The 27,809-nt window shown below is 38.7% G+C and overlaps 1 protein-coding gene across 3 annotated transcripts in view; it reads left to right on the forward strand.

Moving 5' to 3' along the window:
- LOC124612403 (cysteine-rich protein 2-binding protein) overlaps window positions 1-27,809 on the forward strand; it is a 227,325-nt gene that overhangs the window by 35,295 nt on the left and 164,221 nt on the right. For all 3 annotated transcript variants that reach the window (XM_047140588.1, XM_047140587.1, XM_047140589.1), the window contains exon 2: window positions 19,087-19,227. In XM_047140588.1, coding sequence (XP_046996544.1) covers window positions 19,087-19,227 — 141 coding nt within the window. The remainder of the gene's footprint in view (window positions 1-19,086; window positions 19,228-27,809) is intronic.

Genomic DNA, 27,809 nt, shown 5'->3' on the forward strand with positions numbered 1-27,809 from the left:
TTCCAGTGTTAAGAACATTGATCTCTATATTGAACTGTCAGAGACTAAGAAGCCAGCCTTCAATGTGTGGGGTGCTTCAACAAGAATGACTTGATTTTAACATTTCATCTTTATCAAACGAAACATGCTGCAAAAAAGGGATGGATTTTAAAATATCCACAAAGCCGCAAAGTTTTTTGCTGTGTTATTACAATTATTCTTTGTGAACAGACAATATGTAGACAGTAACTAAATTCATCATTTGCTTTATCTAAGATGCCTTCATTGACACAAGTTACTGCTGCTGTTATTGTGTGCTTCAGTTCATTTAGGTCACTAGTTAAATGGGGAACAAAGACACATTTGCTTGTGTACACATAGAAAAAATATTCATGTGCGGTCATGTCTGAAGATCTCAGCGGCCAAGAATGTGCAGCAGTGCCTCTGTTCCATGCACCCTATCCTATGAGGAGGCAATGTGTCATTGTGAAATTGTGGTACATTTGTGTCGTTTGTTTAAATGATTTAATGCCACCTACGGCATTCACTTTTTTCTTTCATTTATTCTACAATCACACAATTTCAATCTTAGGTCATTATCACATATCTTTACAAAAAAATTAATCGAAGGCACAGTGTGCCATACAGGTATCTGCAACTGTGTATATTTAAATAATGTCCACCATCATTGAGCTTATGAGTGCAGGTGTGCCATAGTTGTCACATTGACCACACTTGGCTGACCCATGACCATGCCCTATGATGTGAAGATCCACCCCACTGTCAGTGTGGTGCCCGTCTGATGGTGGTCCACATCCTACTGGACAGTCTCAATTGGGGGCCACCTTATAAAAAAACCTTAAACTTGCTGATACGCTGCCTCTGGTGTAAGATGGTGACGCCAAAGTGGCTAATGTGGTTTTACGTTTAACTGAGAAGATGGTTTCTGCTCCACTCCATGAGGCAGAGTGCACTGGCATTACAGCCACTTGAGGAATTGGAGTTTTGCCCCATCGCCTGAATTGGACGGGGGGCACATAGCTGCCCTTGCTTAGTGGTCCAGCCTGGCTCCTGCCCTTCCCACTTTTTAAATTTTTCTTATTCTTTGATATCTGTCATTGATTTACTGCTTCATTTTCATCGTTTTCTTTCCTGAGATTTTATCATTGTCTTCGCATTGTCAGTTCCGTTGTGGTAATAGTGGGTGAGGAAATGCTGATTGGATGTAGAGGATGTATATCCCATCACAAAATATGGCCTGGGGGCTTACAGCTGCTCTCTGAGTTGAACAACTTGCCCACCTTCACCCTCTTACTGCTCTCACTCTTCTGCTGGCTTCAATTTGTTGGTTTTATTGATTCTCTGTTACAGTCGTTTTCTCAGAATGCATCTTCTGTGTTCTTTCTATATGAGAATACGTATAGGATGGAGGGATTGATGATCTAATGGTTTGGTCCATTTAACACCATCAGTCCAATCAAAATCAAAATTAATAAACCTATGTAACTGAAGAATAATTATGAAATGAAGTTAATGATTTTAGATTTACAGTTTAACCACGCCAGTATCGTTGAAGAGTAGCGCATCTCCTTTGCTTTAACAGTGCCAGCTTTAAGAAAGTAATACACAACAGTGATGTTACTAATGAAATAGTACTATGCTGCTTCTTTAATTATGCACTAATTCATTTCATTCATTTAATGGGCATTTGCGAATCACCACAGAAAAATCTTCAAAGCAAAGGATCGGTGGCACTTGCCTAAGTATAGGAACCGTGCACTTTGACACAATGAACAAACTGTGTTACTACTGTCAAAACAGTGTTTCACAAATTTCTTACTCATTGCACTGCACAGTAATTCATTTATTACTTGATGATGGCTAGTTTTGAGTTTTTATTCATAACCCGTTCTGAAATCATCCTGTGAAACATTAGACATCCAGTCAGAATAAATATTACTCCACAAAGCAAAAATCATGACAATCATTATTCGAAGTATAATGCAAGTGGTCATGAAACTGGATGCAAAAAGTTTTGTTTGTGTCTGGTTTCATGATCACTTGCATTGTACCCTTGAACTGCAATTAATTTTAATATTCATTTCGTAAATGTAACAGATAAGAGTTGAGCAATTCAGCTGAAGAAAGAAGAGGTTATATTGAAAATACCATTCCATAAAAATTTAAGCAATTAGTTGTAGCATCATCATCATCATATTTTGTAACTGTAGTTGGAGTCACGAACGATGGCGGTTGAGTTTAGGCTTGTTCTGCACACTTACATCATGCACATTCGACAACCAATGAGCATTCAGTAGTGTTCTGAGTGCTCTGCTCCGATTGCCGTAGCTAATGTGATCATTAAACGTGATCGTAGCGAGTTGTTTAGTAAATTTCTATTTCGTTTGTTGTGAGTTGTCGTCGCTGATGGAGGTAGTAAGTGATAAATTCTGCATAAGCAAGGGAGAGACATAATTTGCAGGATGTATGCTTCCTTCAAGCGGAAAGCATGCACACAATATGACTGTCACTTGGAATCGTCAACAGTGTCATTCCCGTCCATGCCTCGAGATGCACAAACCACCATCTTTGGTGGAGCAGACTATAATCAAATTATAGAGATATTAAAAAAAAATAGCATGGTATTGATGGAATTTCAAAGAAAATTCCTAAGAATTATTATAACATATAGCCTGTCCTTACTTAACCCTGCTGTTCTGTTCGGGTCTATATGACCCGAAACGAATATGAACGTTATTTTACATTATGTAAATACCAATATATATTTATGAAACTTTGTGACTTTGTCTGAAAATGGATGAGCAGCATGTGTTTTAAAAGGTTTTAAAAAAGTTTAAGAAGTTTGGGCTTCAACTGTAATAGTTGCATATGTAATGTTCGGGTCATAATGACCCGACACAAATATGTTTAGTGTAACTCGTATTTATTTCTAAAATCTGGAAATGGCGAAAATTATTTTTGTTGTGTTGTGTGGGAATAGTGACTGCATCATTCCAACTTACTCTCAACAATCACCTAAAGCTCCATGCGTTCACAACAATGGGCTTGTTTGTTGCTTTCCCCAGGAAATAATAATTGGCAGTTCTCAATAATTGGAATGCTTTGTTTCTGCCCAGTTTGACTTGTGACACCATGGCGATGAGACCATTGAATGATCGTGAGTTGGAAGAAATAGTAAATGCCTCACCAGATGAAGGATCACTTTCTGAGTTTGAAGATCACATCAGCAATGCATCTGAAAGCGAGTGTTCCGATGACAGTTACGACAGTCCACAGCCCATACAAAATAGTGTAGAGACTTTTCTTTCTAAAAATGGGAATATAGAATGGCAGTTGCATCCACCAGCACAACATGGTCGCCTACCAGCTTCGAACATCATCAAGAGTACCCCAGGAGTTACCAGGTATGCAGTCAGCAGAATATCTGATGTAAAATGTTCATTTGAAGCAGTATTTCACACAGCGCTTCAAAATGAAATAATAGAGATGACAAATATTGAAGGGCAGCGAGTTTATGGTGAACAGTGGACAGATATTGATGGTTCTGTTTTCCATGCATACTTAGGACTCTTACTCCTAGCGGGTGTATATCGATCTCATGGGGAGTCTACAAAAAGTTTGTGGGATAAAGATACTGGGCGAAACATATTTCGAGCAACCATGTCTCATGAAACATTCTGTAAGATATCACGTGTCCTGCGATTTGACAAGAAATCTACTAGAGAGGAAAGACGACGTACTGACAAACTTGCCGCAATTCGTAGTATTTGGGAGAAGTGGGTAGAGGTCCTTCCTAAACTGTATAATCCAGGAGAAAATGTTACTGTTGACGAGCAGTTAGTAGCATTTAGAGGTCGCTGTCCATTCAAGCAGTATATCCCAAGTAAACCGGCAAAATATGGGATCAAAATATGGACCATGTGTGACAGCAAAACTTCATACGTACTGAAAGCCCAAATTTATACAGGAAAGGTGAGTGGAGCGGCACCAGAAAGAAATCAGGGAATGAGGGTGGTATCTGATCTCACTTCTGAGTTACGTGGTCAGAATATCACGTGTGACAACTTTTTTACGTCGTACAATTTGGGGCAGCTGCTTCTGAAAAGGAAATTGACTATGTTGGGAACTATACGGAAAAATAAGCCGGAGCTTCCACACAAAATGACCAACAAGGAGGTACACAGCTCTTCATTTTACTTCACAAATGACACTACTGTGGTTAATTATATTCCTAAGAGACACAAGAATGTTGTACTTATGAGCACTCTCCACCATGATGCGGAAATCAGTGACAGGGCTGATAAGAAGCCAAAAATGATTTTGGACTATAATTCAACCAAAGGTGCTGTAGACACGCTTGATCAGTTATTAGGTACATATACATGCAAACGAAAAAGTAATAGGTGGCCAATGATAGTTTTCTACAATATTCTTGATGTTTCTGCTTATAATGCATACGTTTTGTGGATTTCGGTTGACCCTAATTGGAATGCAAGCAAATTGACTAGAAGGAGAATATTCTTGGAGGAACTTGGAAAGTCACTGATAAAAGAACATATTGCATCAAGAACGCATTTCCCAAGAACAGAAGATTCTTTGAGAATGGTCACAAGCATCCAAAACCCGAATGATGTGGGTGGTGTGTCAGAATCGGTAACAACAAGAAAATCTACAAAACGTGCACGCTGTAAGTTCTGTCCATCAAGTAATGACAATAAAACAAACATGGTGTGTGGAAAATGTAGTAAACATATTTGCAAGAAACATGTAACCTACTTGTGTCCACAGTGCAAGCAGTAAGAAAAGAACTGTAGTATTTTATAAGATGATTGTATTGAAAATTCTGTTGTTTCAAATTTATGTGAATACTTGTGCCTAAACTACAATCAGTAAGAAGAGAGGATTCTAAAGTTGTAGTGCTTTCTATGTTGGAATGTAATAAAAAAACTGTAGTGTGTTCTGTACTGTAGTGTGCTCTAAGATGAATATCTGTAATGACAACTGTCTGTTGTTAGAAAATGTCAATACTTACGTCTAAACTGTCAACAATAAGAATAGAAGTATGGAAAAACTGTAGTGCTTTCTAAGTTGAATGCCTGTAATGGAAACTGTCTGTTGTTTCAAATTTATGTGCATATTTAAATGAAAAATATCCCTCAATAAAGTTGTATGCATTGTTATTATTATTATTATTACCATTATTATTATTATTATTATTATTATTATTATTACTAACAAGGTACTGGAATAGAACAACAATGTCGATAGCTAAAACTGTACCAAAATTTATGTTTCTAAAGCATTTTGATATGTCGGGTCATATTGACCCGAACAGTATATATGTCAAGTAAAAGTGAACAGAACAGCAGGGTTAATGCATGACAGGCGCAGGGAGTTTTTCGTGAGTGGCTAAGCCTCTGTATAAGACACTGACAAGAAATATCTAAATTATTGTAATCCAATATCCTTTCTGGTATCTGGTTCCAAACATTAATGGAAGTAATGTAAAAAGAGATTTTTTTTAACAAATGACTTCTGTTTCAAAGACGAACATTCCTTTTCTTGTTATCGATCACAGGATTACTCAAACATTGATGTCTGATGATGCTTCATGGAAAATAAGATGACGGGACATCAGTTACATGAGTGCTAGACACTTAAATATTCAATGAAATTTTGTGACTACTGTATATACATTCTGCTTCACCAGAATGTACAGTCAGATCTTTATAACAATCCAGACTCCTGTATTTGATTACTCTGTTTGTTTTATATTTTAACCTGAATATGTTCTTCCTTTCTGTTTTATTACATAGCTTACTGTTTATGAAATATAGACTAGAATTTCCTGTTTGCTTAGTGTAAACAGGGTGTTCCAGAAGTAATAGGAAGTATTTTAGAAGTTGGTACTATAGACTAATTTGAATATAGGATTCTACCAGAGTTGTCCACTAGCTGCAATACATTCTGGGTGTGAAGAACTCCTGAAGCATCACAAAACAGTGACAGAAAACTATCTACTGAGTACTTAGTTGTAAGCAATCTTGAGGTTCTTTTGGTGTCACAGGAAAAGGAAATTAAACAATGGAAGATCCAGGATGGAATATAACAATATTACGAAAAGGATAGTTGCTCCTTATAGCAGAGATGCTGAGTCGCAGATAGGCACAACAAAAAGACTGCCGCAAAATAAGCTTTTGGCCAACAACTCCATTGTCAGAAATAAGCGCACGCACACGCACGCGCGCGCACACACGCACACACACACACACACACACACACACACACACACACACACACACACACACACACACACACACACAATGGCCACAGTCCCTGGCAGCTGAAGCCAGATTAAGAGCAGCAGCAACAGCAACAGTGCATGATGGAGGAGACACCTGGGTGGGGTAAGGAGGAGGCTGGGGTGGGGAGGGGGAGGTATAGCAGGGTAGGGGTGGGGACAGTGAAATGCTGCTGAGGGGCATCCAGGGACGAGGTGGAGAGAGGGTACGGCAGCTAGGTGCAGTCGGGACGTTAGAGGGAAGGCGGTCGGGAGAGGTGGGGGGGAGGAATATGTAGCGGTAAAGGAGAGAAGTAAAAAGACTAGGTGTGTTGATGGCGTAGAGGACTGTGTAGTGCTGGAATGGGAACAAGGAAGGGGCTAGATAGGTGAGGGCAATGACTAACGAAGATTAAGGCCAGGAGGGTTATGGGAACATAAGATATATTGCAGGGAGAGTTCCCGCCTGCGCATTTCAGAAAAGCTGAATTGTTGGGAAGGATCCATATGGCACAGGCTGTGAAACAGTCATAGAAATGAAGAATGTTGTGTTGGGAGGTGTGCTCAGTGACAGGATGGTCCAGTTGTTTCTTGGCCACAGTTTGTCAGTTGCTATTCATGTGGACAGACAGCTTGTGGGCTGTCATGCTCACATAGAACGCCACACAGTGGTTGCAGCTAAACTTGTAGATCACATGACTGGTTTCATATTTGTGACAGAACTGGAGTAGGTGGTGGTGGGAGGATGTATGGGACAGGTCTTTTGTCTAAGTCTATTACAGGGATATGAGCCATGGGAGCGGGGGTTGTGTAGGGACAGACGAGTGTATAGTGTAGGTTCAGTGGACGGCAGAATACACTGTGGGAGGGCAGGGAAGACTAGTGGGCAGGACATTTCACATTTCATGGCACGAAGAGAGGTTAAAACCCTGGCAGAAAATGTAATTCAGTTGCTCCAGTCCTGGGTGATACTGAGTTACAAGGGGAATGCTCCTCTGTGGCCAGGTGGTGAGACTTTGGGAGGTGGTGGGTGACTGGAAAGATAAGATACCAGATATTTGTTTTTGTACATGATTGGGAGGAAAATTACAGTCTTTAAAGGCCTCAGCAAGGTCTTCAGTAAATTTCAAGAGGGACCGTTCATCACTGCAGATGTGATGCCCATGGGTGGCTAGGCTGTACGGAAGGGTCTTCTGAACTGCGCAGATGGGAACTCTCCATGCAATATATCCTTTGTTCCCGTGACCATTCTGGCCTAAACCTTCTTTAGTCATTGTTCTCTATCTAGCCCCTTCCCTGTTCCAATTCCAGCACTGCACAGCCATCTGTTCCACCAATGCACACAGTCATTTTACTCTCTCAACTGCCCTCCGTGTAACCTCCCGATTGCACCTAGCTACCCTACCCTCTCTCCATCTCATCCCTGCACAGTCCCCAGCAGCACTTCATCATCCCCCACCCCCTACCCATCCCTCCCTCCCCCTCTCTGCCCCAGCCAACTCTCTAACACCCCCCCCCCCCCCCCCCGTTGCCTCTCCCATCATGCACTGCTGCTACTGCTGCTCGGAGTCTGACTTCATCTGCCAGAGACTGTAGTCCATTGTGTGTGTGTGTGTGTGTGTGTGTGTGTGTGTGTGTTTTTTCTATTTTTGACAAAGGCCTTGCTAGCCAAAACCTTATTTTGTGAGTCTTTTTTGTTGTGTCTATATGTGTCTCAGCATCTCTCCACTCTTTGGTGAGTAGCTACTATCCTTTTTATAATATTGTTGAAAAGGAAATTAGTATACTGAAAGAAGGTTTGACTGCAGCATGTTCGGAATACAAAGACTACATGAAGAAATGAGAAATAGGGAAAAAACTGCCGAGATCAAAGTGATCAGCCCATAGACTATGTATTGTATTAACGTTCATTTTCATGTGATCCATGTATGACTAGGAATATCAATAATAACAGGCTTGTTACTTTGAACCACAACCATGACTCTAGAGCTTCAAACAAGAACTCCAGGAAAAATGTATGTAACACTAGCAGCTCTAACAGTAAAGTGCAACAGAGTCTGTTGCCTAAACCTAATATTCATCCAAGAATGATGCCAGCACCAGTCACAAACCCAAAGTTATCTATCAATACCTACCAAAACAAAACAGAAGTAGTAACGAAATTTCATGAAAAACAAAAATCGTGTGGTCAAAAACTCAAGGCTATTATCTTTGTTGACATCAAAGGCCTCAATTTATCTTGATTTTTAAATGAAAATGAGCAGATTGAATGTTTAGGCTATGTTTACCCCCAAGTCAACACAGTTTTATACTAAATATTAACCAAAATGCTCCCAAGGCATGCACCTCTGACATCATGGTAATTGCAACAGGAACAAACAATGTTGCCTGCAACAAACAGTCAACTTCTAATAAAAACTTTAAAAACCAAATTACCATGCCTTCTATTGAAGAAAGGTTTTAGTGGCCGTGCTTTTCAGAGATGATCTTCCAAACTGGTCATGGATAAACACAAAAGTAACGAGCGTAAATTTGTGAATCTACAAACTGTGTTCAAAATTTGCAAATATTACTATAATTAAAGCAAGCAAATTTCACAGAGACTTTTATAATTGAATTGGGTTTCACTTAAACAATCTTGGGAGATGACAAATCGCAAATTTCATATTAGAGACTGTAAAGAAAGAAAAAGCACTAAATGGCCCCATAATACCACTCAGTTATCGAGAGCCAAACATCAGTAAGAAAACATTGTAGACAAAGACAAATACAATGTAAAACATACTGAAAATGCAAATGAGTGTAGCTCGAAAAATTTTTGTGGTCAATCCTCTTATCCAGGCAACCAATACGAAAGGAACCACAGGCAATAATGCAGTATGCAACATCCACCAGAAATGTAAGAGAAATAACTCTTCTGTGTGCCACCACAATGTAAATCAATAACAAACAAGCTTGCAGATGCTGAACTTCTATTTACAACAGACTTAAAAAATGTAAATGTCATGTGCATTGCAGAACACGTGGTAAAGGGAGAACAGATTTCCTCAGTTAACATATCTGGCTACATATTGGCATCTCATTATTGCAGATAAAGTCAAAAAGGTGGAGGTGCCGCATATTTATAAAAAAATTATGTAAAATATAAAAGGTTTGACCAGTTTGGTTATTTAAATAAAGACAAGTATTTTGAACTAGCTGCTTTTGAAATTCTAGAGACAAACATAATCATTGGATTCTTTTACTGCTCTGTGGCAGGTATTGTATGTGTGTTCCACAAAAATCTTGAAATACTGTTAAACAATCTCCACCAAAATAAAAAACGTACTGATTCTGTGTGGCGACTTTAATGTTGATTGTCTATCTCCAGGGCATGTGAGAGAATCCCAGTTGAACCTCATATGAAAGAATCCCAATTGAACCTCATAAGCTCATCCAGTTTTAAAACTACATTTTCTCACCCCACAAGATGCAAAAATAACACCAAAACAACTCTAGACCAGATATTTAAAAATCTGTCACTACCGGGCTGTAGAACCTCTGGATACAGGCTGCAGTGATCACAGTGCCTAAGTCCTCCACCTTACAAGTGTCCTCCCTCCAAGCTGTAACAAAAAATACACAGCTTAAGTAAGAAATTATAACCATGACAATATTGAAAACATTCAACAATTCACTAGCAGCAAAAAAATGGAATGAGGTATACGAAGCAAACGATACAGACAAAAGAATGTAATGCTTCTTAAATACATTCCTGTATCACTTCAGTATTGTTTTCCCTCTCAAATTGAAATATATGAAATCAAAAGAATCCAAAACAACTGGTGTAAGGATTTCCTGAAGAAGGAAGAGAGGCCTGTTGAAGCACTAAAAAAATGAGTCTCCGCCCCAGAAAGATATATTAAGCAGTAAGTCAAAATCCTTAAAAGAAAAAGTTACAGCACAAGCCAAACAAATGGCAACTATATGGCGGTATCCTCAAACAAAGCGAAGGCAGTGTGGAGTATCATAAGAAATGAAACAAATCAACTGCCTCGTGAACATGAAGATACAACACTGACCCTCAACAATCCAGAGTTACTAATCCACAAGAAATTGCAAATATTTTCAACAATTACTATGGAAGTACTGTAAAGCAACTACTACAAAGTATTAACTGTTTCACTCCCACACCCAGTAGACAAAACAAAATAAAAACTCTATAGGCTCTATATGCTTCAGGGAAACTACTGCTGACAAAATTATATTAACAACTAAGGGCCTTAAAACCAAACTATCATCTCAAATCTATGACATTCTAGATTTCATCTTAAAGAACTGCATAAATAATATAGCTGTCCCCCTCTCTAATGTGCACAACTCATCACTGATGACAGGTACATTTCCTAATAGTATGAACGTGGCAAAAGTTGTCCTAATCTTTAAGAAAAGTGAGAAAAATAACGTGGAAAACCACAGACCTATATCATTGTTACCTGTTCTTGGTAAACTTCTGAAGAGACTATTCTATCAGAGACTAATAAACTTTCTGGAAAAGGACCAAATCCTCTCAGATTCCCAGCATGACTGCAGTGATAATAAATCCACAACAATGGGTGTATATGAGCACCTTAGATGTTCTATACAGAAAACAAAACATATTTGGGATCTTCCTAGATTTGTCAAAGGCATTTGACATCATAGACCATAATATTCTACTTGACAAACTGAAGTTGTGTGACATCAGAGACTTCCATCTGAACTACTTCACACAGGAAACAAAAAGTAGCAGTAACTTACAGTGATCATCGATATATTGAAACTTACTACTCTGACTATGGAAATATCGCACGAGGTCTGTCCTGAGGTTCAATGCTTTGACCAGTTCTGTTACTTCTTTATATTAATGACTTACTGTTGAACAGCAATGCCACTAACAGTACACTCTTTGCAGATGACACCAGTCTCCTCCTTACCAGTAGAAATTGCCATGAGCTGCAAGAGGCCATAACTAAAAGTGCAGTGAGCTGCGTGATTGGTTCGACAGAAGTAATCTGATAGCCAGTACAAAGAAAACCACCTTCCTAAACGTCCACCTGACAACCACAAAATTGATGCCAGATGTGGAACTACATGGCCCTGTAATATCCCCCACACCAGAATCAAAATTTTTAGCCCTGTGGATCCAGGACAACTTCAAGTGGGAAACACACATCTGCAAAACGAATAGTAAGGTGAACCAAGTGTGCTACACGTTATGTATCCTCACATACTGCACAAACACAGAAAAAATCCACAATTTCATAGTGTAATTCAGTGTGGTATCATATTCTGGGGAGAATCCACACATAGCAAAGACGTTCTCCTCACCCAGAAGAGAGCTGTGAGAATAATGAACAGGGCAAAGCTAACTGACAGCTGCAGACCTCTCTTACAAAGTTTACTAATTCTTGCTGTTGGCCGTCTCTACATAGGAGAAAGAAGTAACTTTGTAAAAAGTAATACTACTAAATTCAACAAAAATGTGAATATTCATGATCATGATACAAGACAACAACAAAACTTCATGTTTAAAATGTGGGTACCTCCACCTTCAGAAACCCTCCATTTAACCAAGGCATCTGAGTCTGTCACTAACAATAAGGAACAGGAAGTCTCTGCCTTTGTGTAATAAGACTCTGGAAACTTCACATATTATCTGAATTTTTGGTCCATATGTGTGAAAAGATACACGAAATCAACTGCGAGATTGAATTTTGTACAAGAAGTAAACAATAATGTAAAATATAGGTAAAATAGTTTTGCATTTACACCATCTAAAAATAAGCGAATTGTGTGCTCTATTTTAACTTTGCCAAACAGGCATGTGTTTTGTATATATATGAGAAAGAACTGGAACTAAAATAATTAATAACTATGTAAAATCATGTTCGTACATTCACATCACACACCTCCATATCGTCAAACCATCACACCATGCTATGAATTGTCCAATATCAGTTATATGTTTGTGCATCACCATGTGCATGTCTTGTACAAAAGTGATTCAAAGAACTAATAAATAAACATTTCCTTTACAAGTACTATTTTCCTACATGATCTCCATCATATTCAGTGGCCTTACACCAGAGCTTGTGTAAGAACATGTATTCCTGATGGCAAAAGCTCATGTCCTGTGCTCATTGCCATGTTTTCACTATGTGAATTATGCTTTAATTGTCTTCAAAGTGTGTCCCATATAAAGAATCCAGAGATGGCCCAAACAGCTTGAAGTCATTCCAGTGACTGCCTTTTTGTTTCTGGCTCTAAGTGATGCATGCAGGTTCTGTTTCCTGTGTCTGTCTGTGATAGAAATGCCCTCTGCACTGACCTCAAACTACTCCAATACGTCAGACGAAATGGTTTTTCTTTGAATCATGTGGCCTGTTGTGAATTCTCGTGGAACTCATCTTGAGCACTCCTTTCAGTACCCAAGGATTTAAATCATTGCACATGCATAACCAGTGCTTGCTGATAGTTTTAGAGTCAATTGGTGAATTATGATGCACCTATCTGCACAGGTAATGGCTTTTGCACAATTCGTTATGTCAGGAACAGTGGCTGTGACAGTGTCCTAATTGTGACCAATCATGAAGTTCAGTTTCTGCATTTCCTGATGCCCTAACTCTTTTTTTCACCTATCACACAACAGTGCTCCTATCAACTGCATCATTTCCTAGAAAGATAAGGTTTTCACTTTTGGTACTCCAGTTGCTATGTGTTTGTTTAACAGTTGTAATTTTTGTTATGAAGTTCAAATTTTGAGGTTATGCCTGACTTTACAAACTGAATTTCTCAACTGTGATTGTGATTTGTGGGCCAATTCTCATGCACTTGCACTGTGTCATAAGATACACTGTGTGATCAAAAGTTTCCAGACACCTTTTAGTGGTCATACTATAGGGTGTGTCTACCCTTGGTCTTTATGAAGAATTGAACTCCGTTGGCAACACTTTCAGTAATGTGTCTAAATGTACGTGAATGACTAGCCACTCCTCGTTCGTAGAGCCAAAATCAGAGAAGGTAGTGATGTTGTTGGGTGCTGAGGTCTGGAGCACTGCAAAGGTATTCCATTGGGTTCCAGTCAGGACTCTGTGAGGCCAGCCTATTTCAGGAATATTATTGTCCATGAACCATTGCCTCACAGCTCCTACTTTATGACAGGGTGCATTGTCATGCTGATACAATCAATCATTGTATCTGAATTGTTTCTCTAATGTATGCAATGCACAGTGCTGTAAAATGTCTTCATATCCTTTTGCATTTATCATTTTCATATGCACAATAATGGCGGTGCACCCTGGCGGTGAAAAACACTCCCATACTGTAATACAACCTCCTCCGTACTGCACTGTTGGCACTACACATGATGGCAGGTAACACACTCCAGGTATTTGCCAAACCCAAACCTTACCATCAGATTGCCACTGGGTATAGCATGATTGATGAATTCATATTACTCATTTCCAGTTACCCACTGTCAAGTGGTGTTGCTCTTTACACCACTTTAAGCATGGCTTAACACTGACTGCAGAAATGTGTGGTTTATGAGGAACTGCTCAGCCGTCTTATCCAATCTCTTTAACTCCCCATGCAGAGTCAGTGTGCCAGCTGGAATGCTGGTAACACTTTGGAACACACGAGTGATTCCTTCTGCTGATTATATTTTACTTTTTAGAACCAGCCTCTGCAACACCCAAGGGTCCCTGTCTGTCAGTACATGAAGCCTGCATGGTGTTGTTTTAGCTGTGGTTGTTCTTTTCTGCACTTCACAATCACACCACCAACAGTCAGCTTGTTCAGCTTTAAAATGGTTGAAATGTAGCTTATGGATTTGTTACTCCACGTTTGAAGTCACTGAGTTCTCCTGACCAACCTTCTGGTGTTACTGCTTCTCTGCTGATAAGACGATACTCCCTGCTCTTTTTGTACTGGTGGGTCTGCCAATTGTGACATATAGTGGTAAGTTCAGCAATAGATAGAGGTATCAGGCTACTTTTGATCAGATAGTGTAGGTTCACTACAGAAAGTTGTCGTGTAGAAAACATACCTCACTGTAATAGAAAAAATCAAACAATGCAAAATCCAGTATGGAATGTAACAACATTAGAGAAGAAAAGTTGCTGATCACCATATAGCAGAGGTGCTGAGTCACAGATAGGCACAACAAAAAGATTATCACAATTATAGCTTTCGGCCTTTAATGCCTTTGTCAACAACAACAACAACACACGCACACATACAAACACACACACACACACACACACACACACACACACACACACTCTCTCTCTCTCTCTCTCTCTCTCTCTCTCTCTCTCTCTCTCAGGCAAGCACACTATGGTTTCAGCTGCCTGAGACTGAAAAACTTATCTTGAATGGAAAGAAGAAATTTTAACTTTAGTATTCACTAAGAGATTTATGTTCCTTACGACAAAGTCCAATGTTTACAGGTTTGCACAGTGCAGAGAGAGAGCCAACAAATCAGTTTAAATAATGCAAATAATGCGACACAGTTCTGTGACAGCTACAGGTACCAAGTTTTAGTTAACAACTGGACCATTCTGACATTAATTGTTTTCTTGATTAAAAATATACGGCATCTGTCTGTACATGGTATGTGAACAGTGTACTGTGCTAGTAACAATGCTCTTGGATGTATTGATTTTTTGAGCTTTTTGTGTCATTTTGCGTCATTTAATGGAATAAAATGGCCTTTATGACAGAAAGGTGAGGCCACAATAAAACAGTATAAGTTGTGAAATTGTTATTTTGATTTAAATCCTCAATTTTGATTTGGTAAATTACTGCAAACGATTTAAAAAAAAAATCAATAGTTATTTTCTTGTCAAAAGTAAGTTGCTTTTTTCCTTATGACGTTGCAGTTGATGGGATCATAACCTAAAAGCATTTTAGAGGATGTTCACATCTTCAATTTCTGTGTCTCCTATCCCTAGAAGACATGGGGTCATCTCATATTGTGAATGTGTGCAGTACAGCCTGTGCTGACTAATAACCAGTTCGTCATGTGTGGTCTCGGAAGTGAAAGATGTAAAGTAGTTCTGGGATGACAAGTGATACAAGCCTCCTATTCACTCGAAGTTATTAAACTTAGCATTGTACATAGCTTGCTCAGCCTTCCTTTGTTGCAGAAAGACTGCAGTGCTGTGTGAGATGGACTAATATAAAAGAAAAAGTATTTGCAGAAGCATGTCACCAGCTAACCATTTATGTATCTTTGTAGTTATTGTTGATCACTGCAGCACAGCACATTTGCAAACTCATTTTTCATACTTGACATTTTCAATAAAATCATGGCAGACACACCACCAGAAGAATCTGCCAGTAACTAAGACCTGGGTAAAGTTAGGCAGTTGCTGGAGCTTCATGATGAAATTACATCAGTGAAGGGAAATAAATTTATCATCTGACATTTATTGTGGTGGATATAACTCAGCACACTGAAGTGTTTATGCAACTGATTTGAGAAGGCAGCGTGAACAAACCACACTCAGTTTCACGAATTTGCTGCTACAGTGAACGCTTGTAGCCACCAAGCTTATTGAAGGATTGGCTGCAGTTGGAGGCGACAGAGTCCCAACATACTTAACAGAAATATGGGAATAGTTTTTCAAATTTGTCTTCTAGGTCAGAGACAGGGGAAGAAATGTTAACTTTGTTAATAATGTTCCTGAACATTGTATAATTAAGAACTGGTGCCTCCTATTAAAAAGAATGATGCCTGAATAATACGAGGTAAAAATATACTGATGAGTCATAACATATGACCACCTTCTAAATAGCATGTTTCTCCACCTTCGATATCAGTTACAGCAATGATCCTATGTGACATGAATTTGGCAAGTCAGTGGTAGGTTTCCATAAGTATGTGCCATCAGATGTTTATGCACCTATCTCACAGTTCTCTTAAATTACAGCTCAGTGATTTGGGGGCTCAGAGCTGGTGGCTGATAGTATCCCAGACGTGTTCCATGAGGTACACGACAGGTGAATTTAGCAGCTATGACACAACGTGAGTTCACTGTCAGGCTCCTGAAACCAATGATGCATGATTCTGTCATTGTGGGATGGGACGTTATTTGCTGGAAGATACCATCTCAATTTGGGAAGACAGAGCATGAGGGGATGCAGTTAGTCTGCAGTAATGTTCACCTAGGCCACCACTGTCATTGTGACTTCAATTACTACAACAGGACCCACGGAAGTCCTTATGAATGTCCCCAACAGCACAATAATGTTCGCTCAACCTGTTTCTGCGGTGCGGTGCCTGTTTAGAGCAACTGCACACCTGGATGATGGTGTATCCGGACATGACTATTGAACTAGTGTAACGAGCACCATGTCATCCAGTCAGGTGACACATTTCCATTGATCCATGATCTAATCTCAGTCAATGTGTGCCCGCTGCAAGTGTTATTGACAGTGTCACTTGGTCAACATGATAACACACAGAGGTGTTAAAATTTACAAAAGATAACTGTTTGTATGAACTGACAGTCACAATGAGAGTCACCTGCTACCCAGATGTTGCTTAGTGTAGAAATTTTGCTACATCTTTGGGAGCATTCCAAGTATCTGATGTAAATTCCTCCATCATGATGTGTAGGTAACTGAATTGTGGTTTGCTATTTAGGATCCTGAAAATTATGTAGCATTTGTAGACGAAGAGAGAAACATTCTTGCCAAATCACTGCATTTGCTTGTTACATTGTTCATTGATGTTGAAGGCAAGGAGTAAAAAAATCTTAATCCTTCTTCTAACAAAAAAGGCAAATAGCAAAGCCATACATAGAGAAAGAGACATCAATGATAATCATTGATGGTATAACTGATCTTGTTAGCAATGATGTATATCTTTGCCGAAAGTTAAATAGTCTTTAGTAAATCCTGTCCACCATCTTTTCACATCACAAGAGTAGAAGCACTTCTGTGGAGTAGATGTTGTCACAAAGAAGCCTTTTCAGTTTGTTTTCAAATTTTAATTTTAGTGTGTGTCAGGTATTTTATATCATTTGGTAGGTGCTCAGTAATTTTGGTCGCATCATTGTACATCTCATTTTTGGCAATGGAAACCTTAATGTGGACTAATGAACATAATTTTTTCCTCTGATATTGTTATTGCAGACATCATCGTTCTTCTTAAACTGCAGTGGATTATTTACAATGAACTTCATGGGGGAATAAATATACTTTTGAAGTGCGTAGTCAGGATGCCTAACTTCTTAAAGAGACATCTATGAGATGATTTTGTGTGAGCAGCACATAACATTCTTACAGCATGTTTTGGAGTAATGAAGACTTTCTTTTGTAAAGATGAGTTACCCCAGTGAATTATTCCATATTACATTATTCAGTAAAAATAGGCAAAATATGCCAACTAACTGACTTGAATTTCACCAAGGTTCGCAATGATTACAAATGTAAATGTGGCTGAAGTAAATTCTTTTAGGAGTTCCAAAATATGCATTTTCCAGCTTAAATTCCCATCAGTACGGACTCCCCAAAATTTTGAAGTTTCCACCATAGTCATTATTTCCTCACTGTGTGTTCTGCTTACCGCTATTGTAGACCTATAGCTGTATAGAATTGAATATGTTGTTTCTTTTTGGAATTTGGACCGAAACCTTTAGCAGAAAACAATTCAGTTGTACTTTTTAAGAACATTATTTACCATTTCTTGTACTGCTGCATGTATGTTTGAATTGATTACAATAGTGGTTTCATGTTAAAAAAATCAACTAATTGTGCTATCTTAAATAAGAGATCATTTACATATATGAGAAACAATAGTGGACCTAAGATTAAGCATTGTGAGACCATATGAGTGAGTCAGAGTTATGTAGTCATTATTTACATATTTGCTCACTCCGTAGCAAACTCTTAACTTTGTAGAGGAAACCATAATGACTTTGAAGACATGCAGGTGATAAAAAGAAAAGCAAGCATATGCATAGTTAATCGTAGTATTAGGAAATTGCATTACAGATTCAGAGAGAAATCATAGCTGGAGAACAGTCAGAGCAAGGCAACTAAAATTATCATATAAAGAGTTTTTATACTGTTTGAATTTGATTCCCAGCTTGAATACTGTTGGTCAGATGTCATAAAAGATACATTTTCTTTTTTGTTTTTCTGTCATAAGTGAAGTATATTGAGATCTTTTTTTGTCAGGCACTGCAGCCGTCTAGTACCAGATAAGAACAAATCGGTCAGCTTCTTGTAATACATGGCATTTCTCAAAGTAATGATAAATCTAACTGAATATGTTTGTTTTGGTGAGAAATGTCTAATCAGTTAAGTTGCATTTCAGCAACTGTTCATGATCTAGGGTTGAAACTGATCAAGGGAGCATTTGTTACAATTGAGGAGCTTGAATTGAAAAGATGCATGTCTTTCATTGAATAAGTAAAGTACAGAATTGTAGCAAGTAAATATAATCAAGGGTAACAGTTATAAATTTAGGAAAGATGTGAAACAGAGTGATCACTTTTCCTTTACACTGGTCATTCATTTTATAACTGTTCACTTGTTGCACAGAGTTTGTATTGGTATTTGTTGACAAAGAGATGATTCAGCACTTTTATTCCAGACTAAATCACATCACGTTTTGATAGTCAATTGAAGCAATAAATGAACTGAGATTTTATCATCCTCAGACAAGGGCTAAAACATATGTGCAATAACTGGACATTGAATTGTGTATCTTAATTGAAATGTATATATACATGACATAGTCACATTACATTTTTGACGTGTTTCCTTTTCAGGATCAATATTTTGATACTTACACTGTACAATCTTCAGCAGAGGTCAGGAGAAGTCAGTTTGCGAGGATATTTTCATTGGAAAGTACACATATGTGCTTTTATCCATAAACACTGGGATACATTGGTTGGCCAACATTATTTGTAAGTATGTTTTACTGTTGGACATATGTAGTTTCAACAATATCTTTTCCATATTGTTCAGTTTACTATATGAAGTTACCTTTGGTATAACTAGATGTCCAATATCATTTTATAGAGATCAAAGGTATACCACAACCACCACCACCACCACCACCACCACCACCACCACCACTGCCACCTCCCTTGATCAGATATGCAAGGCCCTGTGTAAAACCCTTTTTAATACTATTCATCACAATTTTTATATGCCTTTGTCACAACATTATGGAGAGTTTTGGGGAAACCAATATCAATTTTATGGTGTCCTGGCTAAGAGTCAGATTATTCAGAGGATGTGCCAGAAAATATGGAACCATCTTCATTGCAGCAAGCTCACCCTCATCATCAGTGGTGGCACAGCCCCCTGCAGTGGTTAGAACATGTGCAAGACAAACATTTTGGAGTGAATGAATACCACAGATTAGATGCCTCACTTCTTTGTTACTCTAACATGTAAGTGGATTCAATTTTTTTACTTTAATGTCATTCCGTGTAATCCAGTTTCCCTATTTTCAGAGATCTACTACTCAGTAATGAGTTGACCTACAGACCTCAACTTTTTTAATGCATCTAGTATGTAGGCTAGTAAGTCGATATAATGTATAAAAAGTATGATACATCATTCAGATTTTCTTATGTAAAATGAAAAACTCACTTTTTCCATGCTGTGCTTTTAATTTGTGAATTGTTAAAAAAATCATAACTTCGTATATGGAAACAGAGTTGTGTCATGAGAGGCAGTGTGAAAGACACACAGCTACAGTAACAGAGGTCTTACCTCAGTAGACTATTTACTGAGTGGAAGGTAGTCTAGGCTGCCTGCAGCCTCCAACTTTGCTGGCCAGCAAGCTGTAAGTGGTACAGAGTACAGAACGCATTGTGGATGATTACGGAATCAGGCAAGAAATCTCTAGAAGACGCCTTTACTGTATAACTTCAGAAGGTTCCTCTGGCCACTAACTCTCGACCCAACTGCTCAGTAAAGGCACATCTGTAGCTCTAAGAAGACATCTCAGTAGCAGCGACTGGCACCAAGGCTAGTCGAAAATAACTAAGTCCAGCTAGCTTCCATCGCCCAGTGATGTGGATGCTCGTGGCTGTGGTACCCTCTCCTCCTTAGGTACTGATGAACTCCTATTTATATGGCTTGCGTGGCTACTTCCCGAACTTTATGAGCCACTGGTCACGTACACAGTACTCTTCCATGATCATATTTATGGTTAGGTCTTGCAGCTCTGTCCTGCTGCCAGGTTTGGCTTCAGCCAGTCATGTAATTAAGAGTGTACTCTCCCCTGTTTGTCACCAGGCACATGAGGCCATCTTGCATTGCTGTCTCGTTCAAACACTGTGCCATTGTTTCTGAGTTCCCTGGACCAGCCACAGTGGAACAACTCTTAACTTTTTCATTCAAGTATATGGCCCGCAGAAACGTGGCTTGCAGCAACAGTACAGACATCAGCTTGAACACTGTAACTCTTCAACCCTGGTATTAAGTATAAGTAACAATGAAAAGCATTTCAAATTGTAATTACTGTTTCTTATCTTCACTTAAAGATGTCTCCATCATAAAAAATATCAAATTTGATGAACTTCAAAGTCCTGGGAGAGAGGGGTATGTAGACAGTTGAGTCCCAACGTGATTTTTGCTGAAATGATTACACACCTGGTAGCAATCTTAAGTACATAGAATAATAAACACATCTAGTAGCAATCTTAGGTGCAAAGAATAATGTCCTAACTTACTTTTTTCTATGTGAAACAATAAAATAAAACTGCCACTTACATACAACTGACATTGGCCACAACAGTGATTTGGTTAATAAAAACCATGTGCATTCCTTGAAACATTGTTCCTAAAGTATTTGTGGTTGACCTGTAGGTCAAATTGTAAACAGGTATGAGTGAAAATAGTTAACAATCTTTTGCCTTAATGGGTATATTGTACTTCACTGTTAAATGTCTTTTTCAGTGTAAAGAGTTATAAGAGACAGCTGGGGTGCACAAATGTGGTAATGTATCCTTTTTCCGCTACTGTAAATAAACAAGACAACTTTAACAAAACAAAAGAAAAGAAAAGATTCAAGCAATAATGAGAGACATTAATAACTTGTTACATACATGCCAGTATATATAGATACAAAAATTTTGCACAAAAAACAGTTTGATAAACAAATCAGATATAAAGAAAGAAACTGTATATTTAAAACTCTTCCACCATTCATTTAACTTTGTTTGCCTATCATGCAAAATGATTCCTGGAACATGTAACCAACCAGCCAATAGTGAAACAAGTAGGTCTCTGAAAATAGGGAAATTGGTGCCTGGCTAATGACTGGGTTCACACTCTTGAGCCTTCAAACTGAATTTACCGAAAATGGTTAGCGTTAGAACAGTGCTATTTGGCAGATTTACTATTAAAACATGTAGGTATCCATGTACCAAATACAGCTAAATTCTGAAATGGACACCTTAGCATCCACCAAAATTTCTGAGTTTATATGGAATGAACCTTTCGGTATGTTAATAATGACTACATATTGTGCTCAGTAATCTCCAAGTAGGTCTCAGCCAAATACATTTCAAAGAACATATCTCTCCAGGACCCCCCTCCCCCCACTCCCCGCCTCTCTCTGTCGCCAAGTTTTTCTCTCGCAAATTTCTGGTGTGTCGCTCAGTCCAGAGGTAAGCTGGATTGAATCCTGATGGTGGAAAAAATTTTCACTGCCAGTATTTGCCCGGCAGTGGGAGGGGGGGTGGTGGTGTAAAGTTCCTGATCACCAGGCTTTGCACCAATGTTCTGGTTTAAATATCAAACCTTTCCACAGTTTCTCATGAAGAGACAGGGACATTAAGCGCTTGGTGACCTCCTTGGTGCTGTAGGCTATGTGCCGGCACCGGGTTTCACCCTCTCCCTTTTATCATGGTCGTCATCGTCGTCGTCGTCATTATCCTCATCACCACCCTCGTACAATGACAACATTACACCGTATACACACACACACACACACACACACACACACACACACACACACACACACACACACACACGCGTACTACTATAATTATTGTGATGGAGCGTGTTTTAAATAAATTTAAAAAAATCCTCACCAGGCATTTCAGACTAGTACTCCTTAAGAATGGTTGGGGAACAAACAGATGAAAATTCTAGTGTGGCACCATGTGTGGCGATAATTGAAATATAGAACACAGAATCTGAAGCTGTCAGAGATCCACTGAGAACCAGACTGTGCTTACACAATCAGTTGTCCTTTGGCCTGCTTCATGAAACATGAGTAATAGAAAACATAGATTTTTTGGGGCCATTTTTAAACTAACATGCATCGTACCTATCGGTGCTTTGCAGAATTATGTTGTAAATATGTTGTCCACCATAGTCAGATCTTCCATTTGCCCCTTGCCTATGATCATGATCTTGAAGGAATTTGAATGATTGTGACAGACAGTAGTCCACAATTTTCATCTTTTTTGTTCCCTGCAGTTTTGTGAACCCAACAAATCCAGCACTTTCCATCAACCTCATTCCATCCCCAGTTGATAGCTGAGATTGAGCTGTTGCTTGAAGGAGCAGACACAGAAGATAATGAAAGAAATGACAATGGAGGAGGGGCTTTTGCTTTATCCGAGTATGTACTAGACCACATAGGTAACAAATGCAGACCTGTCAAGATGCTCCGTGGGTGCCACCACCAAATTCTCTTGCATCTTCTGCAGCCGACACCCTATGCCAGTGTCGCTTCACCCACCTGCGAGATGCTCCGACAGCATGACAGTGTGAATGCAAACCTGTAGTCAGCACATGGGTTGGATGCCAGACATGGTGGTTTGCATATGCGTAAACCACTTGATCACAATAGCAACTGACAATGGACAACTAATACAAGGTGTGTTCAAAAAATTCTGTAACATTCGCGATTTCACACCTGTGGTGTGTTGGAGCGAAATGCGGTTGACATCCCTGCATATGCCTGTGTTTAATGTGTAACTGCCGGAAGTTTCATTGTTGTATGCCTGTTAGTTATTTTTCAGTGCTGTATTGTGTAGAACGTTGTGTCTGTCGCACAGTTTGCGAATTTCAATATGGCAGAATTAGAGAAGAACACATTTGCATTAAATTTTGTATGAAAGTTTTACAGAGGCACACCAGTTGATGTAGAAAGCCTATGGTGATGAGTGCTTAAGCCGAACTCAGTGTTACAAATGGTTCATATGATTTAAAAATGGCCGGGCGGAAGCTAAAGATAACCCTCGTTTAGGATGCCCTTCAGTGTCTGCTGATGATGCTCATGTCAGAAAAGTTAATGAAATTGTGAATGCCAATCTAAAACTTACTGTCTTAGAGGTTACAGAAGAATGTAACATTTCAGTTGGATCATGTCATGAAATTTTGACACAAAATCTTGGAATGCATCATGTTGCCACCAAGTTCGTCCCATGGCTTATGAGTCAAGACCAGAAACACCTTCACCTTGCCATCTGTGAAGAGCTCTTGGAGTGTACAAATGAGAATGAGATGTTCCTTAAGAGAATCATAACTGGTCAAGAGATGTGGGTCTATGTTTATGATGTTGAGACTAAGGTTCAATTTTCACAATGGGTCGGAAACATTCCCAAGATCTAAAAAAGCTCATCAGGTCAGGTCAGATGTCAGCGCCATGCTGATAGTTTACTTTGAGAGAAATGTTGCGATGCCTGCAAGAAAATGTGTGAAGGAAACAGCCTGAAATGTGGTGCGATCATTCATGGCTCTTGCACCAAGAGGAGGCATGTGCGCATTCATCCCTGTTGGTGCGTGACTGTTGCACAAAAAATGAAATCACTGTCCTGCCTCGTCCTCCGTACATTCCAGACCTGGCACCAGCAGCCTTTTTTTATTTCTTAAGTTGAAAACCCCATTGAAAGGGCAAAGATTTGCAATGATAGACAATATAATGGAAAATTCGCAGACAGCGCTTTGTGCGACCCAGCAAGAGGCATATCAAGAGTGCTTCTAGAAGTTAAAATGGTGTTGGGTGTGGTGTACCAATTGTGGAGAAGAGTATTTCGACAGAGACAATACACAGTAAGTAAAAGGTAAGCTAGAAAAATTTTGTGGACAGTGTTTTGGGATTTTTGAAACAGACCTTGTATTACGGAAGATGTAACTACACCTCAAGGTCTCCTGTTGCCCACCAATACAGAATCTGAGACTCATAAGACAGGCATCTTGTATAACAAAGCCTTGCCTCCACTAGCTACCACCAATGGTGTAGCCAAGGAATGTAGAAGAAGGAGGTAGGGCATTGTGGTCTCTTGTGAGCAAAAAATTTCCAGATGCTCTTGCATGTCTTGATTTCACTTTGAAGACTGTCATGACTATGCTTTCAGCATAACACAGAAGTCATGGTCTGCATCCAGAGAAAATAACTCATTTTGCATCAGTCATGAGCAAATATCATTGCAATTTTGCCATGGTATAATACATTAATACAGCTCAAAAGATGACAAACATCATTTACCATGGTTTTCTAAAAGGTGAGCACTTGCAACGTGAATGGATAGTTCAGTACAAACGTGCGGACAAAGTGAATGTGGAAACTGCACTTATGCATTCAATTCATTTTCAACCTGAAGATTATGAATGAGATTTGAGAAGCGAGCTTCTAAGGTTAGCTTCAATAAATAAGCTACTACCTACAGCAATGCCCAGTGTAAATATTCCAAACTGGCATGGGAAAGAAATTACAGAAAGCAGAGATGCAAGTGAAAATGTGAGAAGTCAGTGCATCAATAACACTGAAAATAATTTTAACTCAAAAATTAGCTTAAAATAAATTCATTCATGTAAATTTAATGTTTTTTCTGCATGCAGTGCTTGATTACTCTCCGACAGTAAATGACTTGCTACATTGTTTAGGAAATAAAATTGTTGCTCAGATTTATTAGCTTTTGCTCCAGGATATTATAGCGTCATTTCTCATGGAATTAGTCCTTACTTTTTTCCTATTCTCAAGATATATTAACTGTTTTAATGTGAGAGTATAGTACACCTTCCGAATGAACTCTTATATTGGAACATTTTGTGTGGTGCTCTGAGGCCTTAATAATAACAGTGTGGCCATAGTGGCTGTATAGTGTACCGGATAGAATCCTTGCCCTACATGCTGATGGTTGGGAGTTCAGATCTCGTTAACAACATGAGTTTCGATGTGGAAATTTTATCAAAATAAGGTATTCTAGAGAATTATGTGGCTGATATTTGATTGCTTTTGGCTGTTATTTATCTGATTAATAATGAAAAATTAATGTAACTGTATAATACTTAGTTAATATAGTAGAGGGAAACATTCCACGTGGGAAAAATATATCTGATATGATATTGATATGTCTGCTTGTGTCTGTATATGTGTGGATGGATATGTGTGTGTGTGTGCGAGTGTATACTCGTCCTTTTTTCCCCTAAGGTAAGTCTTTCCGCTCCCGAGATTGGAATGAGTCCTTACCCTCTCCCTTAAAACCCAAATCCTTTCGTCTTTCCCACTCCTTCCCTCTTTCCTGACGAGGCAACCGTTGGTTGCGAAAGCTAGAATTTTGTGTGTATGTTTGTGTGTCTATCGACGTGCCAGCGCTTTCGTTTGGTAAGTCACATCATCTTTGTTTTTAGAGATATTTTTAAACAAATAGAAGGTTTTATAAGGGGAACATCAATTTGTAATCATCTCAATGAATGGTCCCACGTTTAGGATAGCGGGGTCTGGGCTGTCAGAATGTGATATATAGGAGCCGCACTAACTACAAAGAATAGAATCTTGAATGGTTGGGAGAGAGGAGGGGGAGGGGGGGGGGGGGGGAGAGGGAGGGGGAGAAATGATAAACTCCAACCTATTCAAGAGAAGCACATGAGTGTGATTAACAATAGCTTTGAACTAACAAATGAGATAAAAGAGAAAGAAAGAGTAGAATAAGTTAAGGCCAAGAAGATGGCAGAAATGATTTATTTATCAATTATATTAGTACTGACATCATCTCTGATATGCTCAAAAGGAGAAATCAATAAGTCTCTAAGACTTAATTTCAGGACTAACTTAAGAAGCATGAAAAGGGAGAGGAGGAGGAGTAAAGAAAAAATATCTATGAGGAAGTGGAAATATTTTCAGAATGAATCAACTCACAAGGCTCACATTCATTCTCAACACAGAATTCACTAGAACAAAGATGGAAACATTAGCACTTCATGAAGAACACAAGGTGTTTCTAAAAACTCATCAAATACAACACAACAGTTGAAAACATACAAGAAAATAAATAGCCCCTATGAGAGAGACAAAAACCACCAAAATATTAACATGTATGGGTGACTAATAATTCCTAAGATTTTTCTCTTTCCAAACATAACACTCACTGATGATTGGAAGCACAGCTTATGAATGCTCAAGATTGGTTACCTTCCTTTCTGTCGTCTGTTACAATTCTGCTGATAGTTAAGCAGAGTGTTCCTTTTATGTTCATATGGCAAGTAGAGACGACACTGCAATAAACTGCTTTGAAAAATAAATAACGTACTTCAAAAAGTTAAAGAGTTTCTGGAAACATGTGGGAAAACAAGCATTATACAGCAAACTTCTTGAAAATAAGTAATAATGTGCAAGTTAAGTGACAAGTTCTTTATAAAGTATGAAATTTTGCTACGAATATTTTCACAATTTCTTTCAATTTCACATAATATTGATATAATCTTCACATTCTATTTTACAGCATTTGCTCCCATTCACCCCCACCCCTGAAATCTGTAGTGCAGAGTTTTTATTCATATTCTGAAGGGAGATCAATTAATTCTCTGGGGCGCAATAAATTTTTTGAGTCAGCTACAAAATTAAGTTCTTCAGGTACAACATATCTCAAAACTGATTAAGTCATTTATATAAAAAATCGGCACTTTCTGGGGGTCTTCGCATTTTAATATCTGACATATAGTGGCCACAATGGTAACACTAACTTATGTTAGCAATGATATCCTTCCTCAGACAGATGTACTTACCATCATCAAATTTATCGTAGGCCACTGGAGCACTGAAGGATTTCAAAGTAATCGGATAAAATATGTGTCATTCCCATTTCAAGAAGGATCATTGGTCAGGTGGACATAATTATAGGTCTATTTTGTTGATGTCAATCTGTTGCAGAACTATGAAACAAGTTGTGTGCCCTTTTTGGGGAACAAATGGAAACTTCATCTATAAGAATCAATGCGTATTCTGAAAACAGGAATGTTGTGAAAGTTGACTCCCACTGTTTACCCAAGAGATCCAGAAGACGTAGGTAAAGGCTCACAGGGTAATGTTGATGTGTTCCTTGACTTCTGGAAGGCATTCGATACACTTTCACGTTGTTGCCTAGTAATCACAAGACTCGTCAATTCCATAACTAGGGTATTTGCATAAACTTTTATGTGTCTATCAGGAGTAATAAAAATTTAGCCTCATGAACTATAAGTATTCACAGCAATTATGATTCTTTGTAATTTTATAATTTTTTCAAGTGAATAT

This window comes from Schistocerca americana, chromosome 4, assembly GCF_021461395.2.
Source record: "Schistocerca americana isolate TAMUIC-IGC-003095 chromosome 4, iqSchAmer2.1, whole genome shotgun sequence".
In the NCBI taxonomy this organism is placed as follows: Eukaryota; Metazoa; Arthropoda; class Insecta; order Orthoptera; family Acrididae; genus Schistocerca; species Schistocerca americana.